The sequence below is a fragment of the Pseudorasbora parva genome, chromosome 18 (genome assembly GCF_024679245.1).
Source record: "Pseudorasbora parva isolate DD20220531a chromosome 18, ASM2467924v1, whole genome shotgun sequence".
NCBI lineage: Eukaryota > Metazoa > Chordata > Actinopteri > Cypriniformes > Gobionidae > Pseudorasbora > Pseudorasbora parva.
The window spans coordinates 18370918-18392073 of NC_090189.1; the positions used below are offsets into that span (position 1 = coordinate 18370918).

At 36.1% G+C, this 21156-nt stretch overlaps 1 protein-coding gene and 1 long non-coding RNA gene across 3 annotated transcripts; both read right to left on the reverse strand.

Annotated features, from left to right (window-relative positions):
* Nucleotides 1–1397: 1397 nt before the first annotated feature.
* LOC137047132 (uncharacterized) lies at nucleotides 1398–4904 on the reverse strand. Its single transcript, XR_010899153.1, has 6 exons — nucleotides 4884–4904; nucleotides 3964–4017; nucleotides 3646–3724; nucleotides 3373–3528; nucleotides 1641–1751; nucleotides 1398–1517 (listed from the first exon to the last, which is right to left on the reverse strand). It is a non-coding gene; the product is annotated as an uncharacterized lncRNA (long non-coding RNA).
* A 7878-nt stretch (nucleotides 4905–12782) lies between these two features.
* Nucleotides 12783–21123, reverse strand: gpat3 (glycerol-3-phosphate acyltransferase 3). Of its 2 annotated transcripts, none has more exons than XM_067424006.1 (13): nucleotides 20987–21123; nucleotides 18227–18424; nucleotides 17882–17948; nucleotides 17048–17342; nucleotides 16606–16680; nucleotides 16331–16420; nucleotides 15776–15869; nucleotides 15572–15687; nucleotides 15431–15486; nucleotides 15155–15240; nucleotides 14931–15059; nucleotides 14560–14639; nucleotides 12783–13413 (listed from the first exon to the last, which is right to left on the reverse strand). In XM_067424006.1, exons 2-13 carry the CDS (start codon nucleotides 18368–18370, stop codon nucleotides 13296–13298), a joined length of 1350 nt encoding a protein of 449 aa, XP_067280107.1. In that variant the 5' UTR covers nucleotides 18371–18424; nucleotides 20987–21123; the 3' UTR covers nucleotides 12783–13295. The 2 variants fall into 2 exon arrangements, with proteins under 2 accessions (XP_067280107.1, XP_067280106.1); XM_067424005.1 differs by lacking the exon at nucleotides 20987–21123 and adding an exon at nucleotides 20166–20297.
* Between the last annotated feature and the right edge of the window lie 33 nt (nucleotides 21124–21156).

A 21156-nucleotide genomic window follows, 5' to 3' on the forward strand; every position in this document is an offset into this window, starting at 1 on the left:
TAACTGAATTTCATTCCATTCCAACTTAAATGTTTTAGTTTTTCCTACAGTTGGATAAACTTTAAAAAATTACTTCAATTGGTAACACCTAAACATGTTAAGTTCTCTCAACTTAAATTATTCCATTTTATCAATCACACTTATATTAATTGAGTTCATTCAACCCTATCATTTACATTAGTCTAACTGAATTTCATTCCATTCCAACTTAAATGTTTTAGTTTTTCCTACAGTTGGATAAACTTTAAAAAATTACTTCAATTGGTAACACCTAAACATGTTAAGTTCTCTCAACTTAAATTACTACATTTTATCAATCACACTTATATTAATTGAGCTCATTCAACCCTATCATTTACAGTAGTCTAACTGAATTTCATTCCATTCCAACTTAAATGTTTTAGTTTTTGGATCAGTTGGATCAACTTAAAAAAAATACTTCAATTGGTAACCCTTAAAAAAAGTAATTTTTTTCAACTTAAATAACTACATTCTATCAACTTAATTTCAATCACACAAGACTCAAATAGCTTTAGAAATATTTATTAACAATTCATTTTATTAAATTTAATTTCCCTTTTTTACAAACTTTGAGAAATCATTACAAACTGTTCATATTTGTTGTGCAAATGAAACTTCCTGACACACTTAACATCCATTTCATTAACAGTCTTTTTGAAAAGTTGTCATTGCCTTTCAGGATTATGCTAAAAACTGAGCCACTAATCTATCTTTAAAAATAAATATAAACAGTGGTTATGCGAATAAATTAGCCACATAAATAAAAAGGGATACTTCACAAAAGGGAAAGTTCACCAACAAATGGTTCAAGTTGTTCCAAACCTGTATTTGTTTCTTCCTTCTGCTGAACACATAGGATGATGTGTTGAAGAATGTTGGTAACCAGACAGCTGACGGTACCCATTGACCTCCATAGCAGGAAAAAAAAATACTCTGGAAGTCAATGGGTACCGTCAACTGTCTGGTTACCAAATTTTTAAACACATCTTTTGTGTTCAGCAGAAGAAAGAAACTCATACATGTTTGGAACAACATGAACCATTTTTGGATGAACTATATCCCTTTAATATATTCTATGGAACCATTTCTACCGAGTGTATTGTGATAAGTGCTTTAGAATAGCTTACAGGCAATGCTATAAACCATGTTAAAAAATCTAATTAAAAAATAAACAGATCATGGAAAATGTTTAACAGCAATGGGTGATTACCCTTTCACCAATCAACTACAGATTCAAACATACAACTAGATACTAGACAAACATATGAAACAAATGGATAATCTTACAAACATAAGAAAACAAATTAAACTAAACTAGAGACATTCTTTCAAACACAGACTAGACATAAGCACATTCGAACATTACTTCAAGTTCACTGTAGTCTACTGAAAAGACTGCTTGACATCTTGTGCTAATGAAGCTGTAAGAGCACTTTCTGGAATGCCGTGAATATAAGCTCACCCAGCTCACCCTCGCAATCATCTCGTAGGTTATCCTAAAGTAGTGCACATAAAAATAAATTTAAAAAACATTAAAAAAAAAAACAAAACATTTTGCTACCACAAATGTAAAATTTTCTGAAAAATAAATCAAAATAGAATGTGGCCTTTCAACTCACAAGGTATTCCTTGATAAGGTCTTGATTTCCCCCAGGAAAAGGATGAGCCGGCGTTCTGACATGGAATCCGGAAGCTCTGTGCTGAGTTTACTACATGAACAGCATAGGAGACTGCAAAGAAGAAAAGAAACTGTTGAATAAAGTCATTATTTTATTAAAATAAACATTTAGTTCACTTCAGAATTCAATTTCCTGATAATTTAGTCACCCCAAGATGTTCATGTCTTTTTTTTTTTTTTGTCGAAAAGAAATTAAGGTTTTTGAGGAAAACATTCCAGGATTTTTCTCGATATAGTGGACTTCAATGGTTACCAATGGGTTAAAGGTCAAAATTGCAGTTTCAGTGCAGCTTCAAAGAGCTCTACACGATCCTTGACGGGGAATAAAGGTCTAATTGAGCCAAACCATCGGTATACGTTTTAACCACAAATGCTTGTTTTGCACTAGCTCTGTGTCTTCTCACATTATGTTATAGCACTGTAAAGGTCATGCGTGACATAGGTGGAAGTACCGATCCAGTGTTTGCGAAACGGTAGTGCAAAGACTAAGTCAAATCCCGTCACCTAAAAAAAGAGGGTAAAACATCGCAAATTTCTTTAAAAGACAGATTGTTTCGTTAGATAAGACCCTTATTCCTTGTCTGGGAGCCATTTGAAGCTGCACTGACACTGCAGTTTGGATCGTCAACCTGTTGATCCCAGTGAAGTCCACTATATGGAGAAAAATTTGGCATGCTTTTAAAAAAAAAAAACTTTAATTTCCTTTCGGCTGAAGTTACAAAGACATAAAGATCTTGGACGACATGGGGGTGAGTAAATTATCAAGAAATTAATTCTAAAGTGTACTCTTTAAAAATGCATCTGAATCAGTCATTGCTGGCATTTATAATTTAGTCCGATAATAAAACATGCGTCAACAAATCATTTATTAGCTTTATACCCTAATACATTTAATCATTCTTGATTAAAGGGATAGTTTTGTTAAATTTACAGGCCATCCAAGATGCATAAAAGGTGACTTTTTTCTTCAGTATATCAGTAAAGATTTTTTTAGCTGAAACCGCATTCCTCTGTGATTCATATAAATGCAAGTCAATGGCTACCGTCCCTTTGAGAGTAAAAACTAAATAAAAAAAACATGTGAAAAAAAACAAAAAAAACATGCAGACAAAAAAAAAAAATACCCGGGGCTACTGACATCACATCGAGTCTTATAAAGTGAAACGATCAGTCTATGCAAGAAACTGAGCATTATTAACATGCAACATTGCCATGAACGTACTTAGGACTGTTTGCTGAGGCTGTTGATTACAGGTAATAATAGATTCAGTTTCCTGCATAGGCCGATCATTTTGCTTTATAAAACCTCAAAGAATCGCCAGGACCCACAGGTATTATTTTTGGTTTGCCTGTATGCATTTTTTTTTTGAATTCTTTTTGACTTGCATTATATCAACATGGACCACAGTTTCAGCTAAAAAACAACAACAACATATTTACTGTTCTACTGAAAGAAAGAAAAAAGTCACCTACATATTTTGGATAGGCTGAGGGTGGGTAAATTAACAGCATTTTTTATTTTATGACTGAACTATCCCTTTTAAATTGTCCGTTTTGTTTGTGTGGTGATGACATTTCAAATTTCTATGCTATAAACAAGTATTTAGCAATTAAATGTTACTGAGACTAAAATAAGATTGTGCAGTTTATATTAATGTAACACACAGACGTACCAGTTATAAGATTTTAAAAATTGCAGCAGTCTTCTCACGGGTTGCTCCTCCTTTTGAATGGATTACTCTGATTAGTTGATTCATGTACACGTCCAACCGGGCCAGGAACGTGTCTTCCAGTGGAACAGCCATAAGCCTATAGAACTCTGAATTGATCTAAAATCAGAAAGAAAGAAAGAAAAAAAAACAGTCAACAACAGTCAAACTGATTATATCAATTCATAAAAGGTATTTAGCCAGTAAAACCAGAACTTTAAATTATTTTTTCAATACCTTGTAATGTCTGAAAAGCACAGGCCACCTCGCCTTGAAATCCCTGACACTGGCCTCCTGCATCACTACCTCCTTCTATCTATGAGCAAACGAAAGAGACATTTTGTTCATGACAACCTTTTAATTTTTCCTTTTTTTTCAGCCTCTGTTAAAAGTTCAAGTCTGTGGCTGCTTAAGCTTTCAGCAAGTTAACAGACACCTCTACACACACCTGTCAATAGTCAATAATGTTAGATAACACAAGATGGAATTTACTCATACATATCCAACATTAGTAATTAATATCATCAACTATATAAGAAATGATAAATTACTTACCATGTAATATTATAGCAAAGTTTTATCAGTTGTCAAACATTAAGACTTTCGGTCCTAAGAGGAGAAAAAGTAATTGTCAACAATTGTAGTTTGTAAGTGATTGTAAGTGAAAAAATGGTTTGCTACAGGTCAAGGAAGTTAATTAATTAGATGTGGAAATACTAATATTTCTACTAAAAAACCCTGAAAATTTGTCTGGATGTAACACCATGAGGTAGGCAAATGAACGGCGCTAGTGTTAGGCACAATGACGTTCATCACAGGCTGAATCAGAAATCGCCTCCTATACCCTCAAATAGGGCATTATTTGAAATGACAGTCCTTTGTAGTGGTGTCCGAAACCATAGTGGACGTTAACTTACTGACTGAGTGCACTCATTTAATTCCACATTGCACCGCAATAACCAGTGTAAGTTACAGCCGGTGTCACAAACGGATGTCCGACTTCACATCATAATTTTGCCCGAAAAAGTGACGTTTTAAAGACAGATAAAAGAACAGACAAACATTACTTTAAAAGCAAACTCAATATTATACTGCAGGAATTCAAATTCGAGCATTTTGTCCCGCTCTGCGAGCACTTCCTGCCCACAGTATTTCCACTAACGTTAACTTTATCTCGCGCGGCACAGACGGTTAAGGAGGCATCAATTAAAAAATATATATTTCATACACATACTCCCAAGATCCAAACTGAACACATTTATATTAGACAAACGAGTAACTTAAGTTACAACATATTGTTACATAGAACATACTCAGAAACGCTATATCGCAAACGTACGTTCAAAAGTTCGGTTAATTTAGATTTCATTAGAATTTATGTTCACAGACAACATCAATTAACTCAAAAACAACTAAAACACACGTCCACAAGGTACATTTTCGAGTATAGTAATTAAAACTAACTTCCAACCTACCTTTTTCATCCGAGTCCCGAGAGAAAAAAAAAATGGCCGCCGAACAGAACATTTTCCAATTTTCAGACAGGCTCGTGCGTCATGACGTCAGAAAAAAACGTCTGACGCGGGTGTCCTTAAAGGGAAATCTTACTTTGGGTGAAAGTGACATTTTAAAGGGAAATCATACTTTGGGTGAAAGTGAGATTTTGAATCTATCTGAATTTCTATGCGTTCAAGTTGAAAAAGTGTACAATAATCCATTACAATTAGGAAAGCAGAAATACCAAGTAAATAGACTCAAATAGTTGTAGTAATCCAACTTTCACCCAGGTTCACTTTTTACAGTGTATATGAAAATTTGAAATATTGCCAACTAGTTATATATAGTTTTATATACATTGAGGAAAATAAGTATTTGAACACCCTGCTATTTTGCAATTCTCCCACTTGGAATCATGGAGGGGTCTGAAATTGTCATCGTAGGTGCATGTCAACTGTGAGAGACATAATCTAAATTTAAAAAATCCAGAAATCACAATATATATATTTTTTATTTTTTTATTTTTTTATTTTTTTACTATCTGGACAATAAGACTGCCGGTCTTAAGTTTGCCAATGACCATATGGGTGATCCAGAGGAGTCATGGGAGAAAGTCATGTGGTCAGATGAGACCAAAAGAGAACTTTTTGGTTATAATTCCACTAAACGTGTTTGGAGGAAGAAGAATGATGAGTACCATCCCAAAAACACCACCCCTACTGTGTAGCATGGGTGGTGGTAGCATCATGCTTTGGGGCTGTTTTTCTTGCACATGTGACAGGGTGACTGCACTGTAAGGAGGGATGACCGGGGCCATGTATTGCGAGATTTGGGGAAACAACCTCCTTCCCTCAGAGCATTGAAGATGGATCGAAGCTGGGTCTTCCAACAGGACAATGACCCGAAGCACACAGCCAGGATAACCAAGGAGCGACTCTGTAAGAAGCATATCAAGGTTCTGGTGTGGTCTAGCCAGTCTCCAGACCTAAACCCAATAGAGAATCTTTGGAGGGAGCTCAAACTCAGTGTTTCTCAGCGACAGGTCAGAAACCTGACTGATCTAGAGAAGATCTGTGTGGAGGAGTGGGCCAAAATCCCTCCTGCAGTGTGTGTAAACCTGGTGAAAAACTACAGGAAACATTTGACCTCTGTAATTGCAAACAAAGGCTACTGTACCAAATATTAACATTGATTTTCTTAGGTGTTCAAATACTTATTTTGCAGCTGTATCATACAAATAAATAGCTAAAAAAAAATCATACATCGTGATTTCTAGATTTTTTTTAAGATTATGTCTCTCACAGTGGACATGCACCTACGAAGAGAATTTCAGACCCCTCTATGATTTCTAAGTGGGCGAACTTGCAAAATAGCTGGGTGTTCAAATAATTATTTTCCTCAATATATATATATATATATATATATATATATATATATATATATATATATATATATATACATTAATTTCAGTTAACATTTTCTTTCAAGTCATGCTAATTGTTTTCTTTTTATGGTTTTAGTTCAGTTGCCAGGTTACAATTTGAAAATGTCATAATTATAATCCATTTCGCCATTATTGGAAAAAATAATTGAAACGAGTGCATTTATGTGGTAGTACTGCATAGAATCCACTTTTTTGCAGTTTGCTTTGGCTCACATTTGTTTGAAGACAGACAAAAAATGGCATTATTACGACTTATTACAGTTAGTTTTTCCAGCCTTTATTATGCAAGGTGAAATAAAATCCCTGCAATCCTCAGGGGATCTGCCATCTTTCCAGGTTAAACATTTGCCAGATCACATCCCCTCACCGCTGTTCTTTTGACTCAGGGACCTCAAAAGCCTCTTTTGAATAACTGGCTCTTTACGTGGAACATTTGACATACAGACCAGGCCGAGCACACCGATTATCCGTCCTTGGAAAAATGAAAAGCTACTTCATAAGACCCCTGGTTTGGGTCATAACACTGCGATTGTTCTTAACTAGTGTGAGTGAGAGAATCCAGCTGGGTCATATCTCCCTCATTAATGAGTCATTGGGGGACCCTGTACCATTACTATGATCCGGATTGTGCACTTGCTGCAATTTGCCACGATTAATGGAGGAGGGTCAACCCGGGTCACTTTCAATTTCCACCCAGAGGGGCGAGAAATGGAAACAACTCATTTGCACAGATTTGAATAATTTGCCCCCTTGAAAAAAAGAGAAAAAATATGGGGCGAGGAGAAAGAAAGAGGCGATAAAGGAATCGGGTAGAAGACTCGAGCGCTGTTGCACTTTGCACAATAATAAGCCACGCCGCCGTCGTCGGCTGGCACAAAGGCAATAATGAATATGATTGAGGATATGAATCCAGATGTGGGAATAAAGCTCGCCTTTCTCCATGCAGTCTCACTTGGGAGCGTCTGCTGCGTCTAGTGAGCTTTTAAACTTATCATAAATGTATTAAGATTGCACCGGGCCATGAAACAGCTGTACACAATTAATCTTCTGCAAATCTTATCTGAAGAATTGCTTTCAGCGAAGTAACATCTGCTGCGAGAGGCGCTTATTCATGGGCGACGCTCGCCTGCCACACTTTTATGTGTAGGGCACGATCATTGCCAATGAAGTAAAAATTCATCGTTTTCCCTGTTCGGTAAAAATAACATTCAGCAGCATTAAAACATCATCCATCAACATTGTCTTGGGGGCTTCGAACCCGTCGCAGCCCGACAAATTAAAGAGAATATTCATTTCTGTGTGAACTTGCGGTGTGCAGCTTCACTGAGCTGATATAGTTTTCATTTTTTTTTTCTCGCTCTCTTTGGAGATGAAATTGAAGCAGTGCATTTCAATATCGCCAGCGCTCCGGCTGTTGGGCCTGGTGCAGGAAGTGCATAGTGTGACTGCCATCATTGTCTCTCTGTGACCTAACAAGGGCCTTTGTGTTTGGATGTGAAATGGAAAAACACATCAGTGCAGTGTGAATACATTCCAAATAAATCATCAAAGAATCCTGACTTCCACAAAAATAACCGTTTTCGACATTGATCATTATAAGAAATGTTTACAAAATCAGCATATTAGAATGATTTCTGAAGGATTATGGGACACTGAAGACTGGAGTAATGATGCTGAAAATTTGCCATCACAGGAATACATTAAATTTTAACAATAGGTTAATACTGTTTTTTGTTTTTCTTCTGTAGGCTGTTTTTGATTTGATGAGCAGTCTTCTTTCAGAAAAATTAAAAAATATTATCAAACAGAAACATTTGAAGTGTTGTTTATATAATATTTTAAAAAAACATTATTTAATACAATAGTATTGCTGGGTTTGCCCTTTAATGCACTCATTTAATATCAAGTATTCCATTTCATATTGAATAGTTCATAGTTTGAGAATGGCTCTCGATTGGTCACATGACGGGCAGGCAATCAACCAAACAAGGAGAGGAACTTTAATGCACACTCTACGTCTTTTATCTTCTCAACATTAATTACAATCATGTAATTTATTAATTCCCAACTGTCGGCACCTCACAGATGGCAATATTATTTACAATACACAATGTTGCTTGGAGCCCGGCCAGATGCTGTCTTAATATGGATTTGATCATCTGTAACTTTGGCAGTTTGTCAATTAGTCCTTTTTTTTTGCAGTATGAAAAAAACAATCAGTTTATTTTGTTTTCTTTTGCCCGTCCCATCTTCCTTTGTACAACGATACAAAGAGTTATATTTAGGGAATGGGACAAAGAGTAATCAGATGAGATGATAATATAAAACTTTTGAAACATGGGGTTATGAATATCATAATGGCCAGATAAAAATAATAATAATAATGAGTCAGATTTAGGGAATGAGACAAAAGAGTAATCAAAATACATAAGTATAATATAAAAAGTTTGAAACAGGTTATTAATATCATAATGGGTGGATTAAAAAAAAACATTATAACTTAAGAAAACATTGTGATTTTTCCAGATATTTATTGTGATTATCCCATCATTTACTCACCAGTAATTCTAGTTAAATTCTTGTAAAATTATAATTATGAATATTTTACTATTCACTCCCATTATAAAGCTTAAAAGAGCCAGGAGATTTTTAAACATAACTCTGATTGTGTTCGTCTGAAAAAAGAATGTCATATGACTTGAGGGTAAGTAAATTATGGGATCATTTTCATTTTTGGCAGAACTAACCCTTAATAACTAAACTAATAATTGCCATTTGAAGTGATCATCAACCACCCACAGCCCCTTTTTTACTGGATTATTATTTTCTAACTCTAGCCCTAAACTCTTTTTGCATTTTTAGACTTTCCTTAAAACAATATTTAGTATGTTTTTGATCAATTTGCAGGGGCAATTGGCTGGACCCCACAATGCACGTCAAGCTTTACTATGTTTATATTTGGCCTGCGTAATATTTCTTTGAATGCGTTCAGAAATGAATTTACTTGATAATCTGTAATAGTGATATATTAATATATCATTCATAATACAATTTTCAATCAGTCCTACCCTGCTGACTTTAAATGGAAATGAAAGAGCAATAACATCAATAATCAGAATTTATTTATTTATTTATTTTGCATGCTGTCCAGTACATGGTGATCCAAGACCTGTGCCTGGTGTGGCTGTGTCTGCTTTCAAACAGGGATTACGTTTAAAGCTCAATGTGTATTGTTCAACGTGACACGGTCAATTCATCATTAGTTTTGAGCGGAGAACGGATGAGTACACTTTCAATTTAGTTCACAGCCTTTCTTCATTCATCATGGCTCCTCATCATCCATCATTTCCTGCCTTTGATTTGTACAAAAAAAACACACTTTCATAAGTTTAATGCAATTAATCATGAGGCAGGATAATTTTCTATTAATGGACCACAACCATTATTTCATTATTCATTTGATGAACTTGCACAGTGTGTTTCACGGAGGTGTGATTATAAGCACTGCTCACCAAGCATGAACGTGTGCCACTCCGGATCTTTGTTGCTGTTTCTTAAATGGCTTTGTGTACAATCTGCCCGCTCTGCCGTCCGACTGTAGCTTTTGTCTTCATATAACAAGTCCTGATAAATTGGAAAAGTTGCAGGCATAGATGAGAGCTGACCCGAAAAACAAAAGCAATCACAGTAAAGGGTAAAACGCCTGGAACGGTGAACCGAGACAGCTCTCGCATTCAAGGTGAAATTCTGCCTCCCTCTCCATAAAAAGAGAAACATGCATACGCACAGAAAGCAAACAATTTATGATCTTGTTACTTGAGCTGAATCAGTCTGGTTTCTTTAAAGCTTTAAAAGTTAGTCTCAATACTCAGTACGGACACATAATATTAAAACGAATACTTAACCCCCCATGTGATTTTTAAGCCTTGGTTCAAGTGTTGTAAAAAGATACTTTTTAAAGTAATGCATTACAATATTGTGTTACACCCTAAAAAAGTATATTGAGTTTGCATTTTTATTCATTTTGAGGAATACTGAATCTGTTTGGGTGCAAGTGAGATTAGTAAATGTGTGCTCTCATTTTTATTCTAGAACGCCTCTGCACCTTTTTCAGAGATGTGTCGGTCAATAAATGGGAGAACAAGGTAACTTGAGTTACTTATTTGAAAGAGTAACTCATTGCTAGTTACTTAGAAAAAGTAATCCGATTACTTTGTAATGCGTTACCTGCTTGGTTATATGTCTTTGTTTGGAAACAGACCTGAATTAAAAGGTTCAACTTAAGCAAAGATGCTGTATAAAAATGTCAGATGATTATAAGAACTGAATTATTTTTCAAACTGAATAGTCTCGAATCTCGCCACAGATCAATCAGCTCTTGGGCTCAAAGAACTTCCGACTCCATTTTAGCTCAATCAAAAAAGGGGGGAAAAAATCAATGCGGTCCAATTATAGCCTATTTCATTAAGGTATGTTAATCAGGTAGAATTGCAAATGAGTTGGGCCTATGATTTTTCTTCTTGTACTTCTGCCGATATACAGTAGATAGTGTTGATGAAACATTACAAGCTATCTGTTGGACTGATCAAGTGCATATTATCCCTCCTGTTGAATCACACATTACTTTTGATTTACTCATGTTATAAAGTTATAAAAGCAAAGCGACATGCAACACACATTTATTTCTATTTTTTTTGCTATAGGTTCACAGTGTACCATGTTAAATCATCATGCACATCCTTTGGTTCCAGCTATGGTCAAGGAGAGGACATGTCTAAGACCACGACAAAACCTGAGCACACTTCTTTCATTGTATTATTTTTCCTCTCAGACACCCTGCCTGCCTTTTCATTTGGACCGTATATGTTTTTGATAATCCAATTTTTTGCTGTCAGTTCTGGCTGGAAACAAGCTAAGAAGCATCAGTTAAGTGCTCAAATAAACAAAACAAAAAAATGATTAAAACTACTAATTATATTCTAAATAAGGTCAATTATGTAGTTAAACTGCAAAGAAAGGCCCACACAATCACTTTAAATTAGCAGATGCTTTCAAACCTTGAGTAATGTTTTATTTGACTAGGTTTTATCATAAAACTGACTTTATTTAATAGGGTTGTGTTTGAGCACATTCGAACATTAAAACTCCTTGTGAGGTGCCGAGCTTCTGGAGAAAAGAGAGTCTGCAGAGACTTCTTCCAGTATTCCTCTATTGATTTTCCCCTCAGAGACGTATTGTACCTCAAGATCTCATGCATTAGTGTAGGAGGACCACTCGAGTCACAGGAACGATGGTAGAACAATGTATTTAAAAAACATTCGGCTCTAACAAATGGCAGGTCCTCGGCAGAAGCGAGGTCATTTACCCTTCTGATTAGGTAAGCCAGTCAGTTCCAGGCAAACTGTGATTTAAAATGATGTCCCGCTTGAACTACATTCTCCAGGAAAAATGATCTAATTTAGTGATTTATTCATATTTACTGAGTGTACTGGCATTACATTTGTATAGATCACATCTGGGTAAAAACAGAAATCAGGAAAATCGAATCAAAATACAGAGACGTGGTCGCCTGTCGCACAGAGTCTACATTCGAGGCTCTGCCGGGGTCACTTCCATGCTTTTTATGATGTCGCTTTGAAATCTATCCGAATCACATTAAATTGGATATAAAGATGTGCAGACACATACATCACAGTAAATGGTGTGCCAGAGCACTGCTCGTGGAGAATCCCACCTCAACAATCAGGTTATAAAATCGGCTTCAGATCCGATTAATAATTTACAATCCTGTTAGGGGAGAACAAACATTTCTGTTCAAGCAATTTAAGTTGCAGGACTGTTATTAAAGCCCGCTGCTGCCTTTGGTGGGGGCTGGAGGATCGTCTGGGGATGTGCTGCGGTCAGAGACGGAGAGAAAGAGAGAGAGCGAGGGATAGCTAAGCCTGCTTCAGCCCTTCTGTGCCAGAGAATAACTATGTTCTATTTCACACTCTATGCTTTCTTTATTAAACTGCCATCGCAGTAAGCACATATCGCTCACCGTCTCCTCTTTGAATTTACCGTGACTGCACCCTCTCTCCTTTTCCCGTGCTGGGAAACTTTCGGTCGACTTTCCGCAGCAAAATGTTGGCGCCTAATGACTTTATAATGGCAGACGTTTCAATGGAGCTCTAAGTAAAATGAGCTGGTGCTCCTGCAATCAAAAGCTCAATGGTGCTTTGTGCATCACCCATCACTAATTGACACAAGGGAGACAGATTTGGCTTTTCGCAGAGGGCTGAAAAGTGCCCGCAAGCTTAATGGAATTATTGTATATTTTATGTGCTTGTTACATTCTACATAGCCTTTGCTCACGTTATGTACTTTGAGAATAGGAGTGATTCTATTACAGGTCAACTGCTAAATAGCATATTAATGCTTTGAGAGATGAATGTTTCATTTCATTATTTTATTAGGAAAGACAATCATGATAGTGAGCTGTCTGATGTGTCTCAAATGTTTGGTAACAGTGACCTCTAGTGTCCACACAGGAACAGCCCACTGGACCTGAGAAAAATGTGCAGCTTACATTCTGTAAAAATTTTAGGATCTATAAGGAACCATGTAACAGAAATAAAATATGAACATGCACAAAGTGAATATTTTAACATGCAAATCTATACACTGTATTGTGGGGGAAACACCAATACCAACAACAAAAGTGAAAATCTGACGCGTTTCAACAAGTACTGTAACTATGTATCAACACATTGTTAAGATTTATGTACACAAAAAAGGAAAATGTAGATCTCAAGAATATATTTTCCAGTTTAAAAAAGTTGTTGAATCAAAAAGGGCAACATTGCACAGCAGCGGGACTGTGTAGATTGATGCTGATCGATTGCGTCCGGTAGCTTTAGCTAAAAATGTTGTTCAGATTAAGTTCATAAATAATGTGAGCTTAAATTTACGCAGGACCAACAAAGGCTTCGGGACAGTCTGAGCCTACGACCATACTGCTGTACATCTTCTGTTGCTCCTCCTTGTATGACTGCTTGACCTTTGCTCTCTTCAGCCCTCCATCCCTGCAACATAATAATACTTTAATCTATAGCAAATCTATAGCAATTTGTGACTTCCCAGGTTAATAGCTGATCATTTTGAGATTATATTGCCACTCATATTGACCACCCACTAGTACTAAAAACTGTAATGCACATTTAAATATTATAAATCAATAATCAGTTCTCTCCAGAGAAAACAAAATAAATGTAATAATAAAATATGTTTAACACAATACATTTACAGTGGGGCAAAAAATATTTAGTCAGGCACCAATTGTGCAAGTTGAGAGAGGCCTATAATTTTCATCATAGGTACACTTTAATTATGAGAGACAGAATAAGAAACAAATCCAGAAAATCTCATGATTTAATTTGATTCTTAAATAAATGATTTGCAAATTATGGTGGAAAATAAGCAGTTGTTCTCCTACAGAAAAGCAAAATTTCTGGCTCTCAGAGACCTGTAACAACTTATTTAAGAGGCTTCTCTGTCCTCCACTCGTTACCTGTATTATTGGCACCTATTTGAGTTATCAGCATAAAAGACACCTGTCCAACACCTCAAACAGTCAAACTCCAAAGTCCACTATGGCCAAGACCAAAGCGCTGTCAAAGGACACCAGAAACAAAATTGTAGACCTGCACCAGGCAGGGAATCTGAATCTGCAATAGGTAAGCAATTTGGTGTGACGAAATCAACTGTGGGAGCAATAATTAGAAAATGAAAGACATACAAGACCACTGATAATCTCCCTCGATCTGGGGCTCCACGCAAGATCAAAAGGATCACAAGAACGGTGAGCAAAAATCCCAGGGAATCCTAGTGAATGACCTGCAGGGAGTTGGGACCAAAGTAACAAAGGCTACCATCAGTAACACATTACACCGCCAGGGGCTCAAATCGTGCAGTGCCAGACATGTCCCCCTGCTTAAGCCAGTACAGGCCTATCTCAAGTTTGCTTTGAGATCTTTTTGGTAAAAACTCAACTTGTCGTGTTGAATGGTGATTTGCACCATACTTACTGTGAAGCATGGGGGTGGAAACATCACTCATAGTTGAAGTGTACCTATAATGAAAATTACAGGCCTCTCTCATCTTTTTAAGTCAGAGAACTTGCACAATTTTGTGCCTGACTAAATATTTTTTGCCCCACTATATATTCTTACCAGGACAAATCCACCAGTCCTCCCTGATGTGCAATTGCTGATTTAACTCTGTTAGCAAATTGAACAGCATCCTCTCCGTCCTAAAAAAAATACATATTCAGATATTCAGATACAATGGAATAATAGAACCAAGGCTCCACCAGTTCAAAGTTTAGATAGATTAGAATGCTTATAAAAGTAATTACACAAATAACACAAATTAATCTTACAGTTATACTACAGTTATGCATGCTCTGATGAGTGATTCACAAATTATAGAAATGCACAATTTTTACAGACTACAAATACAATTTCAAGCTTTTAGGCATACAATTCTCAAATCTAACTGCCATGCTCAGGAGACAATTAGCAGAATTCATGTTTCTGTTTACCTGTCGAGTCATAGGTGGGAGGTACCACACGTTGCACACAATGGCCCAGCTTGTCATCATTCTGAGGATGTAGCTCACCATGTTGTACTTGGCACTGTTCCAGAAGGCATCTCCAAACTGGGGGTCATACTGAAAGAGAGAAGTACATGAGGTGTGTCCCTTCCAGAGGGTTCCTTTGATATTGCCGTAGGAAAACGCTGGCTTGTTGGCACTCAGTACTGTACCTTGATTGCAACTGGGTATATAGTTCCACCAATTTCAAAGCTTCCCTTCTTGAACATCATGACTGATGTATTATTAATGCAAGTTCCTAAAATGAACACAAACACAGACCATAGGGACTTTGAGAATAGGATAACAAGTGACACAGATGTATTCATATAAATAGTTGAAATATGTATCTGTATACAATGATACTATTTATACTTAATTTTATAGTAGATTTATACTGCATGGTTACTATAGGCGTAAGGACACAATCACATGAATATAACGTTTACCCTCTGGGAAGATCAGGATTGGCAACTTAGTTTTATCAGCAATATGGTCTTTCAACCTGTGAAAAAAGCAAAACTGAAGCCTTATGTTCTAAGTGAGGACATATCATACTCCACAAGACTAATAAATACACACTTTGTCACCTTTTGGCAACCGCATGGCGATCTTTCATCTCTGATCTCTCAAACCACACATGAGGACAGGATCGCACTATTGACCTCTGAATGACTCCCAGGAGGCCTCCATGAACTTGACCTACCTGAGGAGAATAAAACTGAATTAAAAGACACCTGAGACCTTCTACAGACATAAAGCGTCACACATCTGATATAGTCAGCGTGACTCACCATAGCATAACATCCATCGTTCGCCAAAATGACGATGTCAATCGGGGAGGTGTGGTTGGCAACACAGATACCTCCTTTTTTTGGACGATTCTCTCTGTTATGCATCCCATGAGACAAATATAAGAGACAAGGGTCATTTGACTATATTAGGAAGTGTTGAAAAGAAAAGGATCCGCAAGTCACCGCAATTTCTAGAGATTCTAACTAAAACTCTTATCTTGTCACTAAATTGCTTGTATTCACTGCAATCGTCTTTTAGCTTCTTTTATTTCTTTTGTTTGGGAAAAAACTATTTAGGATTTGAAACTTTCCTTAAATTATAAAAAAATATATAACTTTCAGACATATTTTACTTTCTAAAAGTGCTGCAAAGGATGCAATATGCAAAAACAGATATAAAAAGTCCACAATTATATTTTGGCGTATGACTATGTTTTATGTTTGCATGCTTGGGAGAATGCTGGAGAAAAACACTTGAGAAGCAGAGGGAAACTGAAACAGTGAGACAACGATCAAAGTGGAAGGAATGGGATATAAAAAGAAGCAGTGACTCACTTATTATGATAGTGGATGGTAGCAGACAGGCCTCTGGCACATATTCTGTAGCATGTAATATGAACCAAATCACTGAGCCAGTTCTTCACACTGAAAGAGACACACACCCTTCCCTTTAGGAAATGCTTCAAGTCTAAATATCATTAGATCATTCCATCCATATATAACAAAAAAATTTGTTAAAGTTTAACATACTATATCTTAGTCAGTCCATAAATGAAGGACAAGAGAATATGTATAATATATAATTAATTATGGCATGCGATATTAATTACTTGCTGTTAGGAAGTAATCCAACAAGAGTAGTTCCTATCACCAACCAGCTCAATCCTATAGCAGCCAAAGTGACCCTATAACAAAGAGCAATAGTATGATTAATATACATATGGACAAATTACAACAAAAAACACAGCCAGGTCAGAGGTCACATGTCCAGATGACAATAATGAGAATTGAAAGTGGGAAATTCATAAGTCAAGAAACATTTCTTCTTTTTAACATTTCTGCTGAAAACTCTTAAAGCTGCTTAATTTTTTTGAGGGAACTGTAATCATTTTTTTTCTGGATTACTTGATGAATAGAAAGAAACCTTCCATGAAAGTTATAAAAAGAAGAAATTGTAACAATATAAATGTCTTTATTGTCACCTTTGAATAATTGAGGATACATTGAATTGATCAATGTCACTTAATGAGTGAAATATCAGTCCCTTCTCACCTGAGAGGCATTAAAATACAGTAACGTATAAAAACTCCCAGGCCCCATATGATAGTGAGCCGCACGCTGATATAGCGAAAGTTGTTGTTGGTTCGTGTGAGGAGGTTCCAGGAAGCCAGTTCCTCCGACGTGAAGCGCTGAGTAACCTCATCCTCCACAATGTTCTCAATGCCTTTCTTACAGAAATAGAAGACATCACACAGTGTAAAGTCTCCCCCCGCCAGATTTTTGGGGTGGGTCCGTCGCAGTTCTACAATCTCCTCCTCCATAGAGCCGTCATCTTTTTCGATTATCCCTGAGAAGACATTATGAGTTTGAAATTAGTTCTGTTCTCATAATGCTTTTGTCACAGAATTAATTCTTTAATTTCTTTGTGTTCTGGAGCAAATATGATTTCTAATCTAAGTATTATTTAATGTGTATCCTGAGTCCATCAGCGAAAAATACCCTGCCCGAAGCCGGGTAAAGTTCATAAATAAGATCAACTGAAATGATGAAATCTGTTACTTGCTGCAATACCAATTACAGTATGCTCAACAGACTCACCATGGCTGACAGGCATCAGGCCAATAATACAAACATTTCAAACATGTCCTTATACAAAGAATTAAAATAAAATATATATATAATAAATAATCAATTTAACAAAACAACAAACAAAAGGCAGCAAAATTAAAGCAGACTTTACAATTATTTTGTAATATGCAGCATCAATAACACCAGAGAGGAAGCTGTGGCTTCACATGACATTATCTTGAAGTCAAATGCTTGTGTTTTATGCACATGATGTTTTGTAGTCATATATATTTTTCATGGACAGACACCCTCGCTCACCGTTGGCTGACTGTGATGGCAGTGTTGGTTGTTGCTTCTGTCCTCTTTGGATCCGGAGAGTCGCCCACTAAACACAGAGCACAAGTTTATTTAAGGGTAACCTCTGACACAATGTTTCATGCGCAAGTCAAAGTGTAATATGTATTCCTTTGAATACATAAATACTGAAAACAAAACATCTGACCATGTGATTTATTTTCATTGCATGCCTTTTACACGTTTGTAAGTAACTTCTGTCATGTCTAAAAGTAAGTTTGCAGCTACTATTAATTGAAATATTATCAGGCAAGGAAAGCAATTAATAGTCATATGTCTTCAAAAATTAGATTTATAGGCTTTATTTACCTCTAGTATCTTAACCAGCACCTTGATGTAGATATCTGTGAATCCCAGAGAGACACCAAACATAGCAGGTAACATGATGAGCCCCACTACTACGGATAGCCACACCTGGAAGAGCACAAACGCGACGTCCCAAGCACCTTCCATCTCTCTGCTCTCCTTTCTGTCAGTCTGTGGGACTGGGCTCTGGGCTCAGGCCATCTGCTCAAACGGGTGAAGGTAAAAGCCAAAACAGAGGTGGTGCTTGTTTAAAAGGCCATGTCGTAATCCATGCGTTAGTGCTGTCTCTGGGGATTTTTTTTGTTTGTTTCATGTGGTTGGCCTGTTTCTGTATTACTGTAAAGTGCCTGACCCGAGTTAACTTTTAACATAATACACTGTAATCATTTTTAAAACACTCAAGTAGAAAATCTCAGCTGAATTGTTGCCGTATTTAACCTCCTAAAACCCAGGAAAAATAAATGAATTTAGTATTTTTTTTCTCCATGTCATTAGATTGTTTAGACTAGAGCATAAGAAACAAATTTCATTTTTTTACGCTATGCCCTCACGAGTGGACACCAGGTCCTTTTTTTTTCCTTCTTTTTTTTTTAACAATACATTTTAAGGTTTCAGGATTTTCTTAAACCATACATTGTTTAAAGACATTCATACATGGGTTTTCCCATTCAATGCAATGAATCTATTCTTTACTCTTTCTAATTTGCATTTTAATGTGTTCTTGGAGCAACATGTAATGAAAAAAGAAGTGTAATAACATAGTAACATTTTCATAATAATATGTAATATTTTATAGGAACATTGATAGGTAATGTTTTTTGCTCTATTCACTTGTGTCTCCCAAAATGACAGATAATTATGATTTAAGTCCTGGTGTCCTCTATATTGGACATGTATGAGTCGGTGCCCTGTTTTGTAACAATGTCATATTTTGATTAGAAACCCCTTAACATTTTCCTGAGATGTTGGTTTATAACTAACAATTTGAAAATGAGTCATTTTTAAATGATAATTACAAAATATCATATTTCCATAAGAGTGCCCTGAATGTGCTCTTTACAGGACATCTAGACTTAAAACTATGACAGAGAAATTCACTAAAATATAGTCATACATGGACAGTGGCACACAGGAGGTTGAAAAATCCAAAGGGTGTCAATGTTACTACCTAATATGTTCATTGTACTTTTGCAACCATTTTAAACGTATTGATAATAAGTAATGTTTAATTAATTAATTATCAATCCCACATACTATTATAATTTTACTTAACTAGAAATATAATGTGAAATCAAACAGCTAATAAGAACCTTTTTTCAATATTATGTCATTTTAGCACAATAATAGATTTAGTAACTATTATTAATTTTATTTAATTTGTGACTAGCTGTAGTAACTGCCATTTTTATATTTTATGTATTTATTCTTTGACATCAAATCTGTGGTTAACAGTTGTAGTAATTATAATATTTTTAGTTTATGTTTTATGATACTTTTGTGGCTAATAGCTGATGTTTTAATGACGTTTGAGGCTAACATAGTTTATGGTATTTTTATATTTTATTTGTGAAGACATGATTCCTCTCTGTAGTACCTAACAGTGGTGTTTTAAAATTATTATTTTTAGTTAATTAAATTTGTGTCTAGCAGCAGACACAGTGGAATTTCGGCGGAAACTATGTAGCTTAAGGGTCTCCGACCCCTTAACTTAAGTAGCCTAATGTTAGAGACATTGCATATTATCTAAATTATAATTCTGGTGGAGGATTTTGACGAACTGTAGGCTAATGGCACATATGAAGCAATTATTTTAAGGTTTGAGTTGTCCGTCTGTTTGTTTTCCGTTATTAGAAATTCCCGTGCCATAAAAGCGTAACAACAGCAATGCATCACATGAGCAGTAAAGCAGCAACAAACAAGGATTAAGAATCAGTACACACACCTTCACAATACCATGATAACATTCAATTCCTCATTCCACACGTCTGAAGTTAGTTTCATATAATGTATATCCCAAATCCCGAGACTAGCCTACGTCCGAAAAAGTTCTTGTGTGACTCGTTACAAAGTTCGGACACATAATGGTTATACATGATGCACTAGCGCCTCCTTGTGGTAAAAAACAAAGGTGTTACGTTTCAAAATACTTGATCATAAACGTGTTGTTTTGTAGCCTGGTTGTGCCCTGCTACGTACTTCCGCTCAATTTTAATTTATATATTATTTCAACAAAGCTTCAGTAAATAACAGATTAACTTAAACAACTCAAGATAAACAAACTCAAAACAAAAGAAAAACTTGTTTTCCTCAAAACAAAATAGGCTATAGCCTACTTAACCACAAGTAATTTCCAATTTGCAAATTCCACACACTTTAAATGAAGAAAATAAAAAAAGAAATATACACATAATGTCAAGATTTTTTTTCACAGATATATATACATAGAACCATCATTAGCACAGTAGCCTAGCAGCTGTTTCTATCAGCTATACATAAGCGCCGCCCGCCATATTGGAACGGTTAAAGCCGTGAATATTCGAGAACAGTTTACTGAGCATCTGCAACCGTAGTCGCATGTATGAATATCGATATCTGCAATAGACTTAAGCAGGTGCTTTTGCTAAACTAACATAATACAACAAGATGAATGCGTCAGCTAACACGACATTAAAAGGTTGCCATAGAAAAACGTTATCAAGCACCGTAGTGAAAACCTGTAATATTGAGTTGATACATATAAAACGCAAACCAACACATTCGTACCTGTGAACAGATATCCCATTTCTTCAGGAATTTAAATCTAGGTGGTTTCACAACCAGAAGCTGCGTAGTCTTGTGGCATCATACTGTGAGTGACGAATGCGGCGACTCGCTGACCGTTCCAAGATGGCGGGTGCGCCGAGACGCCGACGCGCCTGGAGCGGTTTAATGTG

What these genes read in the sequence shown, in the direction of transcription:
- gpat3 (XM_067424006.1), bottom strand. Translation starts at nt 18,370, where the DNA reads ATGGAAGGTGCTTGGGACGTCGCGTTTGTGCTCTTCCAGGTGTGGCTA. An exon ending in TGTATTTTAATGCCTCTCAG is followed by an intron (nt 16,681 to 17,047) that starts GTGAGAAGGGAC and finishes TCTTTGTTATAG; the next exon opens with GGTCACTTTGGCTGCTATAG. An exon ending in GGACTGGTGGATTTGTCCTG is followed by an intron (nt 13,414 to 14,559) that starts GTAAGAATATAT and finishes ATTATGTTGCAG; the next exon opens with GGATGGAGGGCTGAAGAGAG.